At 70.9% G+C, this 18,444-nt stretch overlaps 2 protein-coding genes across 6 annotated transcripts in view; one reads left to right on the top strand and one right to left on the bottom strand.

Annotated features, from left to right (window-relative positions):
- CRTC1 (CREB regulated transcription coactivator 1) overlaps positions 1-8,140 on the top strand; it is a 51,692-nt gene extending 43,552 nt beyond the window's left edge. For 2 of the 4 annotated variants that reach the window (XM_070059025.2, XM_070059026.2), the window contains 7 exons: positions 905-1,038; positions 1,964-2,116; positions 2,225-2,275; positions 4,068-4,172; positions 6,769-6,855; positions 7,144-7,324; positions 7,777-8,140. In XM_070059025.2, the coding sequence (XP_069915126.1) occupies positions 905-1,038; positions 1,964-2,116; positions 2,225-2,275; positions 4,068-4,172; positions 6,769-6,855; positions 7,144-7,324; positions 7,777-7,988 (923 nt within the window). In that variant the 3' untranslated portion in view covers positions 7,989-8,140. Of the gene's footprint in view, positions 1-904; positions 1,039-1,963; positions 2,276-4,067; positions 4,173-6,768; positions 6,856-7,143; positions 7,325-7,776 lie in introns of all 4 variants that reach the window. The other 2 variants (XM_070059023.2, XM_070059024.2) reach the window with 1 other exon arrangement.
- A 3,295-nt stretch (positions 8,141-11,435) lies between these two features.
- Positions 11,436-17,649, bottom strand: COMP (cartilage oligomeric matrix protein). 2 transcript variants are annotated; one of them, XM_070059020.2, is made up of 19 exons: positions 17,491-17,649; positions 17,227-17,312; positions 17,074-17,125; positions 16,690-16,859; positions 16,129-16,266; positions 15,960-16,034; positions 15,695-15,853; positions 15,513-15,617; positions 15,323-15,430; positions 15,083-15,242; positions 14,663-14,781; positions 14,495-14,547; positions 14,222-14,403; positions 13,777-13,955; positions 13,648-13,696; positions 13,176-13,372; positions 12,225-12,397; positions 11,691-11,830; positions 11,436-11,598 (listed from the first exon to the last, which is right to left on the bottom strand). In XM_070059020.2, the coding sequence occupies exons 1-19, from the start codon at positions 17,567-17,569 to the stop codon at positions 11,546-11,548; spliced, it is 2,277 nt and encodes a 758-aa protein (XP_069915121.2). In that variant the 5' UTR covers positions 17,570-17,649; the 3' UTR covers positions 11,436-11,545. The 2 variants fall into 2 exon arrangements, with proteins under 2 accessions (XP_069915121.2, XP_069915120.2); XM_070059019.2 differs by having other exon boundaries at positions 17,227-17,330; positions 17,491-17,645.
- Positions 17,650-18,444: the final 795 nt, after the last annotated feature.

The raw sequence follows: 18,444 nt of genomic DNA, 5'->3' as shown, positions 1-18,444 counted from the left end.
CGTCCCAGAGGAAGCCACATTGGAGGGCAGGTGGGGGTCGCCAGGCCCGCCCCCAGGGCTCCCCCATCCTCGGTGGGGGGGCTGCTGCCTTTCTGGTGTGGCACCCCGCATTAACCCAGCAGGCTCCAGCCGCTGCCATGTGAAACGTGACTCACCCAGCCCCTCGGTGCGGCAGGGCGTGGGGAGGGCCCCTGGGGTGGCCCTGGCAGGAGCTGCGGCGGGAGCGGGTGCTGTAAGAAGATGGAGGAGTTAGGCATTCAGCTCCGGCGGCCCCGGGAAGAGCCCTCCAGCGTGCGGGCACGGACGGCGGAGGGTGTGGGCGTGGGAGGGCGGGGGCGAATGGAGGGGCTGCAGGGACGCACATTGGTGCCTTGGAGGAGGGTGAAGAAAGCCGTGAGCCTGGGGGGAGATAGGGCAGACGACCAGGCTTGAGGCTGCTTGAAACTCAAGCCAGTGTCGGCAGAGAAGGGGGTTTATCGCCTCCTGAACCCCGAAGTGCAAGTGTGGCTGGCTGGGGGCTCAGCACCCTCCATTCCTTGTCCTCTGTGCCCTGCGGCTGCAGACAGCCCTTCCTGGAATTCCAGCCAAAGTCTCAGGGCAGGTTGTCATTGGACCAGCCAGGTCACATGCCCTCTCTGGGGGCCAATCACAAGCTGTGTTAGAGATGGGGACGTGCTGATTGGCTGGGCCCTTAGAACACACCCCTCCTTAAGGAATGAATGGGAAAAGAGGTGGGGGACCCCTGGGTCAGGAAATGGGGCCTTAGAGAGGGGTTTGCCCATCAGGAAGCTTCCGGTGGCTTCTGTGAGCCATGGGGGCTGCTCCCGCAAAGTGTGACCGAGGGTGTGAGTGGCCATTGCTCAGCCGGACTCACAGCTGCCCTCGCCGCCTCCTTCCTCCGCAGGGATGAACACCCCGGGCTCCTCTCCGCAGCACCGCCCGGCCGGCGTCAGCTCCCTGTCCCTGAGCACAGAGGCCAGGCGGCAGCAGACCCCGCAGGTGTCACCCACCCTGTCGCCGCTGTCTCCCATCACTCAGGTGCGAGGCAAGGGGGCCGTGGGGTGGGGGTGGGGGGAGGCTGGGAGCCCCTAGCCCTTCCCAGGAGGCCCCGGCATCCCGAGAGCCTTGCTGCTTCCTGTGGGATTTCCCAGCACAAAAATGCAAAACTCAGCGGCCCTGGGGTCTCCCGCGCCCTTCCCGGGCGGCCCCGCTTTCCGCAGGCTACGTTCTCCGTAGCGCCTTCTCAGACTTCTCCGTAATGAAACGTCCCGCGCGTCTGTGCCCTTTGCCGCATTTGCCCCATCTCCTGTTCTTCCTGGGCGGTCGGTTGTTTTATCCAAGTTGCCCGATTGTTCCGCTACTCCAAATGGCAGGAAGTGCAGCCAGGGCTGACCCTGGCAAACCCGGGCGCCCAGGGCCCTGTGTGGCTCTCCCTCGTGGGTGGCAGGGGCCCAAGCACGGGGCCGTCTTCCGCCATGCTCCCACGCACATCGGCAAGGAGCTGGATCGGAAGTGGAGCGGCTGGGTCAGGAACAGGCAGCCGCCTAGCCCCCCACCGGCCACAGCGCCGGCCGCCTCCTTTATCTTCCGTCAGCTCTGGAGGCGCACGTGTTTTTAGGAGTTTGTCCATTTCATGTTCTTTGTTTAAATCCCTAACCCCTAACGTAACCATGATGGCACTGCCCCCGGTCCCTGTGTCCCTCCCGGAGCCTGCACCGCCCTCCCCACGCCGCTGCCCACACTCTGCCCTCTGGCCGCACAGGGGTCCCTGGGGTCAGGGTCCTCGCGGAGCTGTCCGTGCCGCGCCTCTGCCTCCTGTCTCTTCCCTTTCCTTTTTGTCCAGCTGCCCCGCGGGGTCGCTCCCTGTCCCGGGGTGCCACCCCGCCGGCTGCGCCTTGCCCCGCCCCCATGCGGGGCAGCCCCCGGTCCGGGGCCTGCGCCCTGACGCCCGCCTCTCCCGCAGGCCGTGGCCATGGACGCCCTGGCCCTGGAGCAGCAGCTGCCCTACGCCTTCTTCACCCAGGCGGGCTCCCAGCCGCCGCCGCCGCAGCCCCAGCCCCCACCGCCGCCGCCGCCGCCCGCCTCCCAGAAGCAGCCGCCCCCACCGCCCCCGCAGGTGCCCGTCGGCCTCCCCCCGGGTGGCCCCCTGATGCCCAGCGCCAGCCTGACGCGGGGGCCGCCGCTCCCCCCGCTCGCGGTCACGGTCCCGTCCTCTCTCCCCCAGTCCCCCCCAGAGAACCCGGGCCAGCCGTCCATGGGGACTGACATCAGCTCGGTAAGCCGGGGCCGGGGGCGGGGGCAAGAGCACACTGAATCCTCAGGCTGCGGGGTCACCCGGGTAGGGCGGGGCAGCAGGCGGGCGGCGCGGCTTCCGGTCCCCCCCCTTTGTCAGCGGTGACCCCCACGGCCCCCGGGGTGACGGCCACAGCTCGGACTCGGGTCACACGTGCTGGGTGTGGGCAGTTCTCAGCCCCAGCCCCTCACTTTGACCCAGGTTGCCCTGGTGCAAGGGAGAGGCGGGGACTCCACCTGCCTAGGGGACGCCCCCCCAAAACACACCCAGCCCTTGCGGGGAGGCGCGGGCAGCTGAGCCAGCAGGCAGAGACCTGTGCCGCCCTGGCCCCGGGTCCGGCACACAGTGCCTCCCCTCTCCTGTGGTGGAGGCCGGGCCTGGCAGCTGGGCTTCGGGCTCCCTCCTCCTCCCCTCCCCCTCCTCCCTCTCTCCCCCCTCCTCTCCCCCCTTTCTCCTCCCTCCTCTTCCCCCTTTCTCCTCCTCCCTCTCTCCCTCCCTCTCCTCCCCCTCTTCCTCCTTCTCCCCTCCTCAATCTCCCCCCTCCATCTCCCCTCCCTCTCTCCTCCTCCCCTCTCCTCCCCCCTCCTCCCCTCCTCCTCCCCTCCTCCTGCTCCCTCCCTCCTCCCTCTCTCCTCCCCCCTCCTCCTTTCCCCCTCCCCTCCTCCCCTCTATCTCCCCCTCCCTTTCTCCTCCCCCTCTCCTCCCTCTCTCCTCACCCTCCCCCCTCTCTCCTCCCCTCCTCCTCCTTCCCCCTCCTCCTCCTCCCTCTCTGCTCCTCCCCTCCTCCTCCTCCCCCTCCTCCTCCTTTCCCCCTCCGCCTCCTCCCTCCATCTCCCCCCCCTCCCTTTCTGCTCCCTCTCTCCTCCCTCTCTCCTTCCCTCCTCCTCCTTCTCCCTCCTCCCCCTCCCCCTCCTCCCTCTCCCTCTCCTCCCCTCCTCCTTTCCCCTCCTCATTCACCCTCTCTCCTCCCCCTCCCCCTCCTCCTCCCTCTCTCCTCCCTCTCTATCCTCCTCTTCCCTCTCTCCTCCCCCTCCCCCTCCCTCTCCCCCCCTCATCCTCCCCCTCCTCCTCTTCCTCCCCCTCCCTCTCCCCCCTCTTCCTCCCCCCTCCCTCTCCCCTTCTCCTCCCCCCTCCTCTTCCTCCCCCTCCCTCTCCTCCCTTCTCCTCCCCCCCTCATCCTCCCTCTCCCCTCCCCCCGCCTGCCCACGGAAAGATGGGCTCCTGTCTGCTGCCTGCAGGGGCCGCCACTGAGCAGACAGACATCCCTGAGGGATGGCAGGGGTTGGGGGCGGGGCCAGGGCTGAGTGGGGCCTCACTGCTCTCACTCCTGCTCCCAGTCCGGCTCAGTGCCGCCCCCCCCCCCACTCTGGGCCGCAGCCGTGAGAAGCCGGGGTCCTTCGTCCTCACAGGCTTGTCCTGATGGCCGCCAGTGTCCCGAGAGCTGGGGGCCTGTCCAGGGCCCACAGCAGGGGGCAGCAGCGTGCCTGCCCGTGTACGCATGCGTGCGCACAGGTGTGCCTGGGCGCCACAGATGGGCTCTGAAGTCTCCAGAGCTGAGGCTGCCCCTTTCTAAAACGCATTAGAGAGAGAGAGGGCTTTCCCTTCCCCCAGGTGCACCCCAAATTCCACGAGAGCCGGGCGCTGGGTCTGGGTCTCCCACGTGGTGGCAGGGCCCCAGGTGCTTGAGGGCGGGCACGCGGCGCCCGGGGGCTGGGGGCGGGAGGCCTGCGGGGGCGGGGCCGGCCGGCACGGGGCTGACCTGTCTGTCGCACAGGCGCCGGCTCTGCAGCAGTACCGCGCTAGCGCCGGCTCCCCGGCCAACCAGTCTCCTACCTCGCCCGTCTCCAATCAAGGCTTCTCCCCCGGGAGCTCCCCGCAAGTAAGGGCCGCCGCCAACCCCCGCACCCCGTGCACCCCCGTCTCTCCCCCGTCTGTGCCCCGTGTCTCACTCCATCTCATCACGTGCACGCCATCAGACCAGCGCTGTGCCCCGACCAGGCTGCCCCGGGGTGGGGCCCTGGGCAGGACGGGGGAAGGGGCACCTGGCTGGGGGGGGGGGCTCCTTGCTGGCACTGGTGACACCAGAGTGCTCCACTCAGCACCCTTGAGGCTCCTCAAGGCGGGGGAGTCCCTCCTGCCCCCCAGCTGCAGTGGCTGGGCACCCTCGGCCACCCCAGGCGCTCTCCAAGTGCGGCTGTGGCATCGAGCCGCCCTGTGCCCGTCCTGTGGGGGGCGCGCTGAGGCTGTGTCCTGTCCCTCACTCCCGGCACTTCCTGTCCAGGCGTCTTCCGGAAGCACGGGGCTCCCTCTCTGCCCTGCGGCTGCCGCAGGGGCTGTGTGGTTTGTTGTTTTGTTTTTTAAGATTTATTTGTTTGAAAGGCAGAGTGGCAGAGGCAGAGGCAGAGAGAGAGGTCTTCATCCACTGGTTCATTCCCCAAATGGCCACCATGGCCGGAGCTGGGCTAGGAGCCAGGAGCTCCATCCGGGTCTCCCACGCAGGTGCGGGGGCCCAAGTCCTTGGGCCATCCTCCACTGCCTTCCCGGACCACAGCAGAGAGCTGGACTGGAAGTGGAGCAGCCGGGACTCAAACCAACCCACATGGGATGCCGGCACTGCAGGCGGCGGCTTCACCTGCCGCGCCACAGCACCAGCCCTTGTGCTGAACGTTTTTAGCTCTGGGGCCAGGGTTCCATATGGAACCTCTGTCAGGGGCACCCTGGGGCCACCCCATCCCCAAACGCCACCCGCTGAGAAACCCCCAGAGCCCTGAAGCCGTCCCCTGGAGGGCCCGGGAGGCTCTGCAGGCAAGGGTGAGGCCCCGGCTCCTTGGGCGAGCGGCCAGCAGTGACTGTGAGCGAGTCGGGGTCAGCGTGGCCACTGCACGCACTCCGTCACTCTGTCCACGCCAGCTGAGAGCTGTGGTCTCGCCACGTGGCCGCCGTGGGCTCAGCAGGGCCCGTCCCAGGCCGACAGCGCCAGTCCCCGTTAACCGCCCCTCTCTCTCGCTGCACATGACAAGGCTGAGGGGCCAGGTGGGCTTCTCTCGGGGAGACTCAGCGGTCGGCTCATCTTTGCCTAAAGCCTAGGCGGGTTGGCCTGCCGGCCAGGGAGCAGGCAGCAGGCAGCCATCTCGTGCGTCTGTCCGTCCCGGGCAGCTGTGCAGAGGCTGGCCCTGGCTTCCTGCTGTGGCCAGGTCCCTGAGGACTGGCCCACCAGTCCCCCAAGCCCAACACCTTGCACCTCCCACCCTGGCGACGCCCAGCCCGCAGTGGGCACCGTGTTCGCCCCCGCTGAGCCTTGTCCCGGGGCAGCCCCCTCCCCCCTTCCGAGTGAGGCAGGTGCGTGCGGAGCTCTCCCGAGTCCGAGGCCCCAGGTCAGGAGCAGGCGCCCGCCTGGTGCCCAAGCCCCACCCCCGGGTCACTCCCCAAATGGTGCAAGAGTCAGGGCTGGGCCAGGCTGAAGCCAGGAGCCAGGGGCTCCTTCCGGGTCTCCCCCGTGGGTGCAGGGGCCCAAGGACTTGCTCCATGTGCTGCTGCTTTCCCAGGCGCGTGAGCAGGGAGTCGGGGCTGCCTGGACTCGAGTCGGCGCTCACGCGGGATCCGGCACTGCAGGCGGTGGCCGAACCCCCTGTGCCGGCCCCAGAATGGGCAATTTGACTGTCCTCTCCCCTCCTGGCTGCCTGTGCCTCCCTCCCCGGGCGTCCCGTAGAATCTTGGGCCTCAGGAGCGCCCCGCCGGCCGGGTGGGCACCACCCCCTGCCCTTGGCACAGTGCCCACCGCGCCCACACCAGCTGTGGGCCCGTGGCCAGCCTGGAGCCTGGAGGACGTGCGGGGTCTTTGTGCAGCCGTCCAACCTGGCCAGGTGCTGGGTGCGTGCAGGGTGGCCTGACCACCCTGCCCCTCGGAGGGCTCCCAGCCGCGGGTTTGCCGGTGGCCTCGGGCTATGTTGTCCTTGACTTCGCCAGCAGGCCTCCCCTCCGTGTGGGCTCCAGGCGGCCCCTTTCTGGCAGATCTCTTCCCTGTGAGGGTCCCCAGCCCCCCCCCGGCAGCACCAGCGCCATGTGGCCCCCCCGCCCCGCCCTGGGCCCCTGGTCTCAGGCAGGCAGCCTAGGCTGGGGAGGCTTTGCCTGAACCTCGCTCTCTCAGCCGGTGGCCAGCCTGTGTGCGCGTCCCGTCCAAGTGTGTGTGTGTGTGTGTGTGTGTGTGTGTGTGGCCTGCACCTGTTCCGTGTCCCTGTGTCCCCGTGGGGCCCATCATGGGCCACCAAGCCCATGTGCTGCACCCCGCCTCCCTCCCCAGCTGTCCTCTAGGGCGCGTCTCTGCCACCCCCCATAACCTTCCCTGCGGCGGGATTGGGGGCTCCAGGCTGTTAGATGAAGGCGATGGTTGGGGGGTGCCAGGCTGCAGAGGCCCCCAGGAGAGGCCATCCTGGGGTCGGGGGCCGGGCCGCAGCAGCCCTCTCTTGTGTCCACAGCACTCCTCCGCCCTGGGCAGCGTGTTTGGGGATGCGTTCTATGAGCAGCAGATGGCGGCCCGGCAGGCCAATGCTCTGTCCCACCAGGTGAGCGGGGCCGGGCTGCGCGCGCTCCAGGGACCCCCTCGCTGCCCCTCGGCCTCACCCCTCCACGCCCTCCCCCCACCTTGCCGGTGGAGGGGTAGGGCAGGCAGGGCCTGGCCGCGGCCCACACGGGGATTGGCTGGGAGGTGGCGCTGGCCTGGCTGGGCGGGGCTGGGGGGGATGTGAAGCCGCAGCCTGGGGCCAGCCGCTCGGGCATCCATCCGTCCAGGGGAGTGCAGGCGTGGGGGGGTCACAGGTCACAGGTCACAAGTCGGGCGCTTCCCTTGGCAGCTGGAGCAGTTCAACATGATGGAGAGCGCCATCAGCTCCAGCGGCCTCTACAGCCCGGGGTCCACGCTCAACTACTCGCAGGCCGCCATGATGGGCCTGGCGGGCAGCCCCGGGAGCCTGCCGGACCCCCCGCAGCTGGCCTACTCCAGCCACAGCGGCATCCCGAACATCATCCTCACAGGTGAGGCCCTGCAGTCAGTGCCCACCCTCTCGGCAGGGGCCCAGGGAGGCCGGGCCCCTCCCTCCTGGGCTTCGGGCCGGGGAGACCCAACCTGGACCAGGGCGTGGGCGCCCGAGCTCAGGACAGGGCCGGCCACTCCCCCTCCGGTCCGTGCTGCTGGCCTGCGCTAGCCGACACGCTGACGACGGAGGAGCCCCTGCCTGGCCCGCCCCCCCCCCCCGTGCCACCCGCAGCCGCCTCCGGGCACACACACCGGTGTGGTTACCAGAGCCCCCTGCTGCGGGCCCGGTGCCCGGCACCCAGGAAACCCCAGCCCCCCCACGTCCTCATCCATCCCCCCTTGGCCTTGGAAGCCAGGCTGGCGGGCGGCAGGGGCAGGGAGTTGTGCGGGGCCGAGTGTGTCCCCGAGGAGGCCGGGACTCAGCTCTGCCTCGTGTGCCCTCCCCCCCCAGTGACGGGAGAGTCCCCCCCCAGCCTCTCTAAAGAACTGACCAGCACGCTGGCCGGCGTGGGTGACGTCAGCTTTGACTCGGACAACCAGTTCCCCCTGGAGGAGCTCAGGATCGACCCCCTGACCCTGGACGGACTCCACATGCTCAACGACCCCGACATGGTCCTGGCCGACCCGGCCACGGAGGACACCTTCCGAATGGACCGCCTGTGACCCCCGCCGGTCAGTGACCCGCCGGCGCCGCCCCGAGCCGGGGCCGGCCGCGCTCCGCGCCCCCGCCAACGGCCGAGCTTGTGATCCAGAGCTTGCAATGCCGCCCAGCGCCCCCCGCCCGCCCGCCCCCTCCCCCAGGCTGTCCACTTCCGCCGCAGCCCGGTCCGTGCGTGCGTCCGTCCGCTCGGGGCCAGGCTGGGCTTGGAGGCCGTGAGGCCCCTGCCCCTGCGCTCGTGCCCTGGCGCCCCGCCTCGGGGTGAGCCCGGTGCGCCGCCCCGCGCGGTGCGGAGAGCGGGGGCTCCCGGCCGGCGGCGGGCCGGGTTTGGGGAGGGGGCGTCCGCGGGCCGCGGGGCATCGCCGACTGTTGCTCAGCTCTCACTGCCTTCCTCCGACCCCGGCCCGGCCGCCTGCCGCCCCCAGCGCGGTTAGCCAGAGCGCCGGAGAGCGGGGCGGGCGCAACGCGAAATAAACACTATTTTGACGGCTGTCTTTTATACAAATTTCTGCGCGCATGCAGAGCGCTGGAGCCCACCCGGCGGGAGCGGGCGGTGCCACCCGGGCCACGCCCCCCGGCCGCCACGCCCCGCCCCGCCGCGGCCGGCCCCGGAGGTTTTTTCTGCGGTCCCTTTTCCTCTCGCGGCCGCATCCTCTGAGCGCGCACGCGTGGGGTCGGGGGCGCGCGTGGGAGGCAGCCAGGGGCTCTCTCCTAGTTGTGTTTTTGTTTTCTTTGGATCTGTGTTTACCGGGGGGTGGCGGAGCTGAGCCCCCCCAAGCCAGCGCTTGCCCGGAGCATGTCGCCCGCACCTGGAAACCCCGCGTTACCTACTCCTTTGTTTCTGTTAAGCTAACTGGAAGTGTGGGCAGGTGGACCGGGGCCCGACCCCGCCCACCCCCAGGTGATCCCGCTTACAGGGCCCGGCGGGGGCTGGGGGCACGTGGCGCGCGTGCGCGGAGGGCGCTCGGCTCTTACGGAGCGTCTCTCTCTCCCTGCAGGCCTCCCGCTGCCTGGGGGCGTGGGTGGGGAGAGTGCACCCCCCCCAGACAAGGCTGCGGCTCCCTGGCACCCCGAGAACCAGGGTGGGGGTGACCCTTGTCCCCCCGCACCGGCCCAGGGGTGCAGGCGCTTGGGGAGCGCTCCAGGCAGCCGGTGGCCGTGCAGGGGAGGGGGTGCTGCCCTCGGCCCGCTGGGCGACCTCTCCTGGGAGCCAGGTGTGGGAAGCCCCTCCCCTGGGCCGGTCCTGTGGGTGTGGCCGAGGCAGGGGCCCGAGAAAGGGGACTTTCTTTTTTTTTTTTAAAGAAAAACTCCGTGTACACAGAAGAGTTTGACTACCAGTAGACGTGTATGTAGAATTTTTTAAAAAACGGCCTTAAAAACCACAGGCGCGACCTGCTCGGATGCAAATCTTCAAACCAGGCGCCGGGGACTCCGCCGGGGAGCCCCGGCCCCTTCCCGTCTGCAGCCGCGGCCCTTGGAACCGAGTGAGGGCGGGGCGCGGCGCGGCGCCCGGGACTGGGACGTGTCGGTGGCGCCCCTCACCGAGCTCAGCCTGCAGGGAGAAGGCGGCGGGCGGGCGGCGAGGCCGTGGCGCCCCCTGTTCTCGAATGTTCCAGCCCCTCCCGGGGCCCCACCGGGGCTTTTCTGTTTGTCTTGTCGCCGTGTCGTTTCTGTTCCGTGCTCGATCCGCTGGGTCCCCAAGACTTTTCTGAGACGAGACGGCTTCTGGGGGCAGCCTGGGCCTCCCGATGCGAATACTGGGATTCCAGACGAGGGTTGGCCGCACCTGCCGGCCTGGGACGGTCCTGGGAGGGAGCCAGGCCCCGGCCAGGGCTGCCCCCTCCCCGGCTCTGCCCGCAGGCTCCCAGCTTTGGCCAGGCTCTGCACTGCACGGCTGCCCCCAGACCGCAAGGAAGCCAGGCCCGACTGTTTGCCAGGTCTCCCCAGGGCGGGAGCAGGCGGGAGCTTGTCCCTCCACGGGCCTCGTGGGCGAGGACGGGGACTGGATGTGGCCGGGTATCTCCCGGGCAGTGTAACTGTCCCGGGGCACACGCTATGGCCGACAGCCGTCAGGTGGACAGTGAGACAGACCCGTGCTCCCTGCCAGGGCCCGGGTGGACAGGAGCAGGCGAGAGGCCCGTGGGGAGCCCGGCGGCCACAGCCTCAGAGCTCTGGTACCCCTGCCCGGTCCTCCATGCCTGGGGGGGCCTGCAGCTGGGCCACACCCTGCGTCCCAACCTCCCCCCAACCCGCACCCCAAGTTCTTGTTTCCAAAGAGGACCCTGCTGCCCCCAGCTGTGGGCTGAGTGGGGGCAGGCCTGGCAGTATTGGGGGACCCTCTGCAGCCCCCCAGGAGAGCGGAAGCCCCTTTGCTCTGGGCCTTGATGGAGCCGCTGCTGGGGGGGTCACACAGGCTCTGGGCGCGGCCCAGGGTCCCCACGGGGACTCGTTCTTGGTTTGTGATGTGGGTGGGACCCCTGGGACGGTCCCCCCCAGGCCCTGCCCAGTCAGCTCGGCCTGTGCCCAACTTGCCCTTGATCCCCTTGGGCTCACAGCGAGTGGGGGGGGTCACATGCCCGTCTTAGCCCTTGCTATGTCCGGGGCGTCTGTCCACACGCGCTGGCCCCCGGAGGCTGCCGGGAGACCTGCACCCGCAGGCCTGCATGCTGGGGTCCTCCCTGAGGACGCGGGGGTGGAGGCGGGGGGGGGGGCAGCTGCTGGACCTTGGGGGAGCTGCCGGCTCCATCTGCCGCCCCCACTGCCGGTGGGGAGCGGTGAGGGTCACGCAGCGAGCGCTGGGGCCGGTAGTCTGTCCTTGCGCAGCCCACACGGCCCAGCACTTCTGACCGCCTGCCCGCTGGGGGGTGATGCGGGGACAGCGTGGCCTTGGCCACCAGACCCCGGGGAGGGGGAGGACGTTGGCAGTCCCCGGCCCCGCCGTGTCCCCCAGCAGGACGCTGGGTGGCTCCTCTGATATATGCAAACCCGCCGGCCCGACCCCTGCCCCTGCCCCGGCCCAGGCCGGCTCTGCCGCCCCCGGACAGCATGTTCAGCCTGCTGCGACGTCAGGGGGCGCGGCGGGCGGGTGGGGTGGGGGCGGGGCGCACTCGGCCGCCCCCGCCCCGCCCTGTGGCGCGGATGCTTTTGTCTTTGTACTTTGCACTCTTTGTAATGAAACAGACAAATAAAAATGCGAGGTTTTGTCTCTGCCTCTCAGTCTCTCCGTCAACCCGCCAGCTCTTCCTTCCTCGGCGTTGAGGCGTGGGCGGGGGCCGCGCGCGCCCCCCAGAACAGGCCCGGGGCCAGGAGGGGCCAGGACGCTGCGGCCGGCCCCGGGTAGGGTGGGGTGCGGTGGGGCGGGGCTGGCGTGGGCGCAGAGGCCTGGGCGTGGGGTCCCCGGTGCAGCTCCTCTGCCCCCACCCTCCCCTGCCACAGAGACCACAGCCAGGCGCTGCCCTCACACAACTTTATTTCGTCCGCTCCGAGCCCCTCGCTCTCTGCCACCCCAGGCCGGCCCCGGCCAGGGCAGCCGTCGTCCAGTGCGGGGTCCGCGCGCTCGCCCCTAGGCCAGCTGCAGCCGCTGGGCCTGAGCCTCGTAGTCCTCGGGGATGGTGTCTGCGTGGTGGGGGAGGGGGAGACAGGCGGTGAGGGGCGGGGCCAGGCCGCGTCCCCGCCCGCCCGCCGCGCCCCGTGCGCCCCGCGCTCACCATTGCAGCGGTAGCGCAGGTTGGCCCAGATGATGTTTTCCTGCGAGAAGCAGAAGACGCCCAGGCGGCCGCCCCGCATGGTCGTGTCCAACACCACGTTGCTGTCAGCCACCAGCTCGGGACCCTCGTAGAACCGCACCCTGCGGGCGGGCGACAGGGAGGAGGGTTGCGCTGCTCCACGTGCCACCCAGCTCTGGGCGAACATTGAGCCCAGGAAGTGGGGGGGGCGAGTCCTGAGGTCCCTGCCACCCGCAGGGGACGCCCAGATGGAGCACCAGGCTCCTGGCTCTGGCCGGGCCGTTGTGGCCATCAGGAGGCGAACCAGCGGATGGTGGACCTCAGCACAGCACTGGGCTTCCTAGCGGTGTGGAAGCCGGGGTGGGGGGAGGCTCAGCTAAGAGCAAGCGAGTGGGTGATGGGAGCGGGGGCGGGGTGGGGGCGCACACCAGGCTGTTGGGGGTGGGAGGCGGACACTGGGCTGTCCGGGGTGGGGGCTGACCCTGGGCCGTCTAGGGCGGAGCGGCCCGCGCCCACCTGATGTAGCCCACTTGAGGCCGGTGCTGCAGGAACCAGCGATAGGACGTCTTGTCTTTCCAGCCCACGTTGCGGGGGTCCTGCCACAGCAGCCGCACCTGCGACGCCGTGTCCCCCGTGTGCCACAGTGCATTCCGGAGCTGCTCCCCGGGCCCCGTGGAGGACTTCACAGCCTGCGACCGCCCAGAGAGGGGGGTCAGAGGCCTTCCCGGCCCCCCAAGCCCCTCCCCCCAACCTTGCCTGGTGGGACAGGTGGGGGCGGGGCTGTGGGTCAGTCTCTGCCCACGAGGTATTGGGGACCACGGTGGGGAGGCCTTATGGGGCCATGGTGATCTTGGGGTCCCTCGAGGACCTGGGGGCCATGGACAGGCCTGGGGGGCTGCAGGATCAGGTGACCTGCGGGTTTGGTATCTGTGGCATGAGCTGAGGTCCTGGGAGTCTGGGGGCTCTGGGGAGGTATCAGGGCTTGTGGGAGCCACTGGCAGGGTTTTGGGGTGGAGGGTGCGTCCCAGAGCTGGTGGGAAATGGGCTTAGGACTGTTGGGGCCGGCACTGGGTGCAGCGGGCTGAGCCCAGGCCTGCGACGCCAGCGTCCCGTGTTGGAGCGCAGGTTCGAGTCCCGGCTGCTCCACTTCCGATCCCGCTCCCTGCTATGGCTGCAAAAGCAGCAGAGGATGGCCCGAGTCCTCGGGCCCCTGCACCCGCGTGGGAGACCCGGATGGAGCTCCGGGCTCCCGGCTTCCGCTGCTGCGGCCGTCTGGGGAGTGACCAGCGGATGGGATGTGGGTCCCTCCCTCTCTCCGCGGGCCCGCCGTGCTCCCGCGGGGCCCCTGCACCCGCGTGGGAGACCCGGATGGAGCTCCCGGCTCCTGGCTTCCGCCGCTGCGGCCGTCTGGGGAGTGGCCAGCGGATGGGATGTGGGTCCCTCCCTCTCTCCGCGGGGCCCCTGCACCTTCAGCTGGATGCCCGGCTCGGCCACGGCCCGGAAGGGGTTGGCCTGCCAGTACGTCTGCTCCATCTGCTTCCACATGACCACGTAGAAGCTAGAGCTGTCCTGGTAGCCGAAGATGAAGCCGGCGTAGTCGTCGTCCGTGACCGTGTTCACGTGGAACGTGCCCTCGAAGTCCACGCCGTTGAAGGCCGTGTACCCTGTGGAGGGGCCGGGGCTGTGGGGCTCCGACGCTGGCCCACCGCGGCCCAGACCCGCCTCGCCCACTCCCCGCGACCTACCCTTGGCCACGCCCCTGCCGGCCCAGCCAATCGCGGGCCAGATCCCACAGACCCAGCCTCCTCGCACCTAGGAGGCCCGCCCCGTCTAGCCACGCCCCCACTTTCCCCGGGCCGCTACACCACCCGTCTGGCCACGCCCCACGTTCGGCCACGCCCCACGTTCGGCCACGCCCCCATCCCCCCACGGCGCTCACCCACAGCCAGGCCCGGGTCGCTGTTCATGGTCTGCACGATCTCCATGCCCTGGGGAGGGGCGGGGCCGGGGCTCAGCCACGGAGCCCTCACCCCCGCCCCCGCCCACCAGCGCCGCGCCCACCGCCCACCTGATTGAGCACCACCCAATTGGGGTCGATCTGCGCATCGCCCTCAGGGTCCAGCACGACCGTCTGGAAGGCCCGGAAGTCGGTGAGGGTGACCTCGGCGTTCTCGGGGCACACATCGATCTTGTCCACCACCTTGTCGGCGTCGAAGTCGTCCTGGCATGCGTCGCCCACGCCGTCCCCTGAGGAGGGAGGAGAGCCGGGGGTGGGGCAGGCCTAGCACCGCCCACCTGAACGCTGCCCCGCCCAGCAAGGCCCCGCCCCTCACCCACGGCCCCGCCCCACAAGGCCCCGCCCCTCGACATAGCCCCACCCCAGCTACGACCCTGCCCACCAGCCACAGCCCCACACCCCTCTTACCGTGGCCACGCCCCACCAAGTGCCTCCCCACCATCTACGGCCCGCCCCCTCGAGGCCCCGCCCACCAGCGCGGCCCCGCCCCTCGTACTGTCCGAGTCCTCCTGGCCCGGGTTGGGCACCAGCCTGCAGTTGTCCCGGGCATCGGGGACCCTGTCGTTGTCATCGTCCTCGTCGCAGGCGTCGCCCTGGCCGTCGTGGTCCGAGTCCTGCTGAGCGCTGTTGGGCACCGTGGGGCAGTTGTCCCGGGAGTCCTGGTGTCCGTCGCCATCCCTGGGGCGGGCAGCGGGGTAGGCGGGCGGTGACTGGCAGGGCTGCGCAGACGACCCCCGCCACCCGCCCGCACCCCAGGCGGCCTCCTTACTGGTCTTGGTCACTGTCACAGGCGTCTCCCACGAAGTCGTGGTCCACATCGCTCTAGGGGGCGTGGACACAGGGCGCAGGGGTTCAGGGAGGGGCGGAGGAGAGACCCCCCGAGCCCGACGACCACCCCCGCTCTGTCCCAGGCTGCTCCTGCCAGGCGACCCCGCACCTGGTCCGCGTTGCTCTTCTGCGGGCAGTTGTCACAGGCGTCCCCTACGCCGTCCCCGTCACTGTCCCTCTGGTCGGAGTTGGGGACCTTGGGGCAGTTGTCGTTGGAGTTCCGGATCCCTGTGGACAAGATGGAGACCCCAAGGCTGGGCGTGCAGCCAGTGTTTCCCACCTGGGACCCCTGCGCCTGGGTTCGAGCCCCCCACTCCGTTTCCTGTCCAGTTCCGGCTAAGGCATCCGGGAGGCCGCAAGTGGTGGCTCCTGGGCCTGGGCCCCTGGACACCCAGGTGGGAGACCGGATGGCGCTCCTGCCTCCTGGCTGTCGTGGGCCTCTGGGGAGTGACCCAGCGGGTGGGAGGGCTCTGTCTTCGCCTGTCCCTCCCCCTCCCGCGGCGCCCCCTTGCCCCTCGCCCCCGCTCACGGTCGCCGTCCATGTCGTCGTCACAGGCGTCACCGCGGCCGTCCCGGTCGGTGTCCTTCTGGTCATCGTTTTTCTGACCCTTGCAGTTGTCGCATGCGTCGCCCCACTTGTCGCCGTCCGCGTTACGCTGGTCTGGGTTCCGCACCAGCGGGCAGTTGTCCTGCGGGACAGGCCGCCAAGGTCCCTCCCTGGCCCCGCCCCCTGCAGCGGAAGCCCCGCCCCTCGCCTGCGCGGCCTTACCCCCTCGTTGGGGACCCCGTCACCGTCGGCGTCCGGGTCGCAGGCGTCTCCGATGCCGTCTTTGTCCACGTCTTCCTGCCCTGAGTTGGGCACCGTCACGCAGTTGTCCTGGGGGCGGCGGGCATGGGGAGCGTGAAGGGCGTGGCCACGGGACCGCCCCGCCCACGGCCCCGCCCACAGCCCCGCCCACCTTGCGGCACTGGCGCTCCGGGCACCGGAGTTTCTCGTCCGGGAAGCCGTCCAGGTCGGTGTCGCGGCCGCACACGAGCCCGTTGCCCGCCCAGCCGACGGCGCACTGGCGGGGGGCACGGACATCAGCGGGCGCCTGGGCGTGGCTGCCCGCCCCCGGGTCCCGCCCGCCCCCGCACGCACCACGCACGAGCGCGAGCCGTCGCGTTCCAGCACGCAGTCCGCCTTCTCGTGGCACGGGCTGGGCGTCCCGTCGGGGCACGAGCGCTGCGCGCGCGGCCGGCAGCCGGACTCTTGGTCGCCCACGAAGCCGGGCAGGCAGGCCCCGCACTGGAAGGAGCCCTGCGGGGGCGGCGGCGGCGCGGGCGGTCAGCGCGGGCGGGCGGGAGGGCGGCCCGCAGCCCCGGTCCCCACCCCCGGCCCTGCTGCGACCCCGCAGGCCGTATACCCGGGTGTTGATGCACACGGAGTTGGGCACGCAGTTGTGCTGCCCGGTCTCGCATTCGTTAATGTCCGTGCAGACCTAGGGGAGGGGGCGTCCGCGGTTACCGCGCAGGCGCACTTCCACCCCCCCCCCAGCCCGTCCCCGCGCCCTCCCCGCCGCCGGGCCCCCTCACCTGCTTGTTGGCCTTGGCGAAAGCCAGCCCCACGCCTTCGTGGGTGGGGCCGCTGTACCCGGGCGGGCAGGCCTCGCAGCGGAAGCCCGGGCTGGTGTTGGTGCAGCGGACTCGCGGGAAGCAGGGGTGGGCGCTGCACTGCGGGGCGCGGGGTGGGGGGGGGCGGCGCGAGTCAGGGGGCGCGCCGGCAGGGGGCTGGCCCCTCAGGGGCGACGGAGAGAATGCGGGGGGCGGGCATCCCCGGAGGAAGGGGGCAGTGGGCGTCGCGGCGTGCGCGCCCGGCGGCGGTGGGGTCTCGCTGGCGGGCGCCCCTCAGCAGTAAAAGGATCGTTGGCCCCTGGCTGGGGGGGGGAGGGCGGCTGGGGCCGGCCACTCCCGCCGGGGTGGGGGTCCCTAGCAACACAGAGGGTGGTCGAGGGGGGCGTGGGCAGGGCCGCGGGGACGTCGTCCTGGCGTGTGCCCCGGCCGGGAAGGGCGAGGTCGGGGCGAGCACCGGCGGGGGGGGAGGAGGGAGTCGTGGGGGCGGCGGGCGGGCGGGCCGGGGGTGGGGGCGCCGCTCACCTCGTTGACGTCGGTGCAGTGCGAGCCGTTGCCGGTGAAGCCCGCGGGGCAGGGCCCGCAGCTCGCGCCCCCCGGCGTCTCGGTGCAGGTCACGTCGGGGAAGCAGAAGCCGGGCGCGCACTCGGGCAGCGGCCGAACACTCAGGCTGGGGGTGCGCGCGGGCTGCATCCCTGCGGGGGCGGGAACACGCGCGCGGGGCGGCTCAGGACCGCCGCGCGCGCGCGGGCTGGGGCCGGCCGGGGGCGGGGCGGGGCGGGATCCCGCGCGCCGCGCCCCGGCTGTGCGCCCCTGCCCGCCCCCCGGGGGGCGCGCGGCCGCCTCCCTGCCGCCCTCCGGGAGCGCTCCGCGCGCGCCTCTCCCGCCCGCCACGTCCCCGGCGCTCACCGCACGCGTCGCACTCCATCACGGTGTTTTTCAGGAACGTGATCTCCTTGACCTGCGGGCGCGGGTGGTGGTCAGCCGGGGGTGGGGGGAGGCCCCCAGGCCGCGCCCCTCCCCCCCCCCCGCCGCCCCTGCCCCTCCGCCTCAGTCCCGCACCTGCTGTCGCAACAGCTCCCGCACGTCCTGCAGCGCCGCGTTCGTCTCTTGCAGCTCTCGGAGCATTTGCGGGGCGAGGTCTCCGCCTGCGGCAACAGGGGGCACTGCTGAGGTGTCAGGGCTTGGGGCCCCTCCCCACCCCGAGCCCCCTCCTCGCTGCAGCCGCCGCCGTGGGGATCCCCCGACGCCGAGCCTGCTCCCCCGACCTCGGCCCTGCGCGCCCCCATGAGCCGGGACCCCAATCTCCCTCGGGTCCTGGCTCACCCAGCGGGATCTGGGCCTGGCCCGAGGCACGGAGGGCGGCCAGGGCGAGCAGAAGAACGCAAGTGGCGGCTGGAGCCATGGCGGCGGCGGCGGCGGGGCCCGGGGCTGCTGGCTCTCTACCGCGCACGAGGCCCGCGGCGCTATTTATGCGCGTGGCACTGGCCCGGTAGGGGACGGCCCACCGGGGCCCTGCCCAGCGCCCGGCCACAAAGTAAACAGATGGCGCTGGGCTCGGCGCTCAAGGCCCCACCCGGAGTCGCCGGGCTGAAGCCGGGTATACGCGGGGAAAGTGAGTCGGGGGGGGGAACCCCAGAAAGGGGAGCCACCCCCCACACACACCGCCCCGCCTCCTCTCTCACTCAGCTACTGAGCGCTTGCTGTGTGCCAGGGACCCAGTCCCCTCCCTTGCTCGGAGGTGGAGGTGGGGACCACTGGGAAATGGGGGTGAGCAGCCGAGAACGGGGGCTCCAGCTTCCCCGCGCAGGTGCAAGGGGACCCCAGCTGGGGTCCGCCCAGGGCCTGACTTGGTGTCCCGGATCTGTGCGGTGGGAGGTGCTGTGTCCGCCACCCCCCCCCCCAGCCCGAGGAGACCCACGTGCAAGGCTGGGCTGGGCCTTCCTCTCATAAAACTAAAGATCACTGCAAACACAAAAATGATCCCTCCCAGCCTCAAGGTGCCCGGGGCCGGTTAGCCTCTCCCCCCAGGCCTGCCAGTCCTCACAGCTTCTGCTCACTGGACAGGGAAACTGAGGCACAGAGCTGGGGGGGGTGGAGCGGCGTGATTGGCCGGAGGCCGCTACACAAGACAGGTGTGAGAGTGGAGTTATTACCAGATCTGTTTTCGGGGGGTGGAAGGGAGGAGGGGAGGGGAGGCTATGGAGCAGTCACTGAGGGCTTCCTGGAGGCGGTGGTAAGGAGACGTAAAGAGTCCGATCCGTGGAAGGTCCTGGCGGA

The sequence above is a fragment of the Oryctolagus cuniculus genome, chromosome 16 (assembly GCF_051225735.1).
Source record: "Oryctolagus cuniculus isolate XC-2025 breed Fujian yellow rabbit chromosome 16, ASM5122573v1, whole genome shotgun sequence".
NCBI classification, from domain to species: domain Eukaryota; kingdom Metazoa; phylum Chordata; class Mammalia; order Lagomorpha; family Leporidae; genus Oryctolagus; species Oryctolagus cuniculus.
The sequence above is the reverse complement of the archived record's forward strand: the minus strand, read 5'-3'. Positions and strand labels throughout refer to the sequence as shown.

Bases quoted from the DNA above. Each gene is read 5' to 3' on its own strand.
- COMP (XM_070059019.2), bottom strand. From the start codon at position 17,569: ATGGCTCCAGCCGCCACTTGCGTTCTTCTGCTCGCCCTGGCCGCCCTC. The intron at 16,267-16,689 runs GTGAGCGGCGCC...CGCGCCCCGCAG, and splicing joins ACTGCACCGACGTCAACGAG to TGCAGCGCCCACCCCTGCTT. The intron at 15,618-15,694 runs GTGCGTGCGGGG...GCCCCCCGCCAG, and splicing joins ACGGCTCGCGCTCGTGCGTG to TGCGCCGTCGGCTGGGCGGG.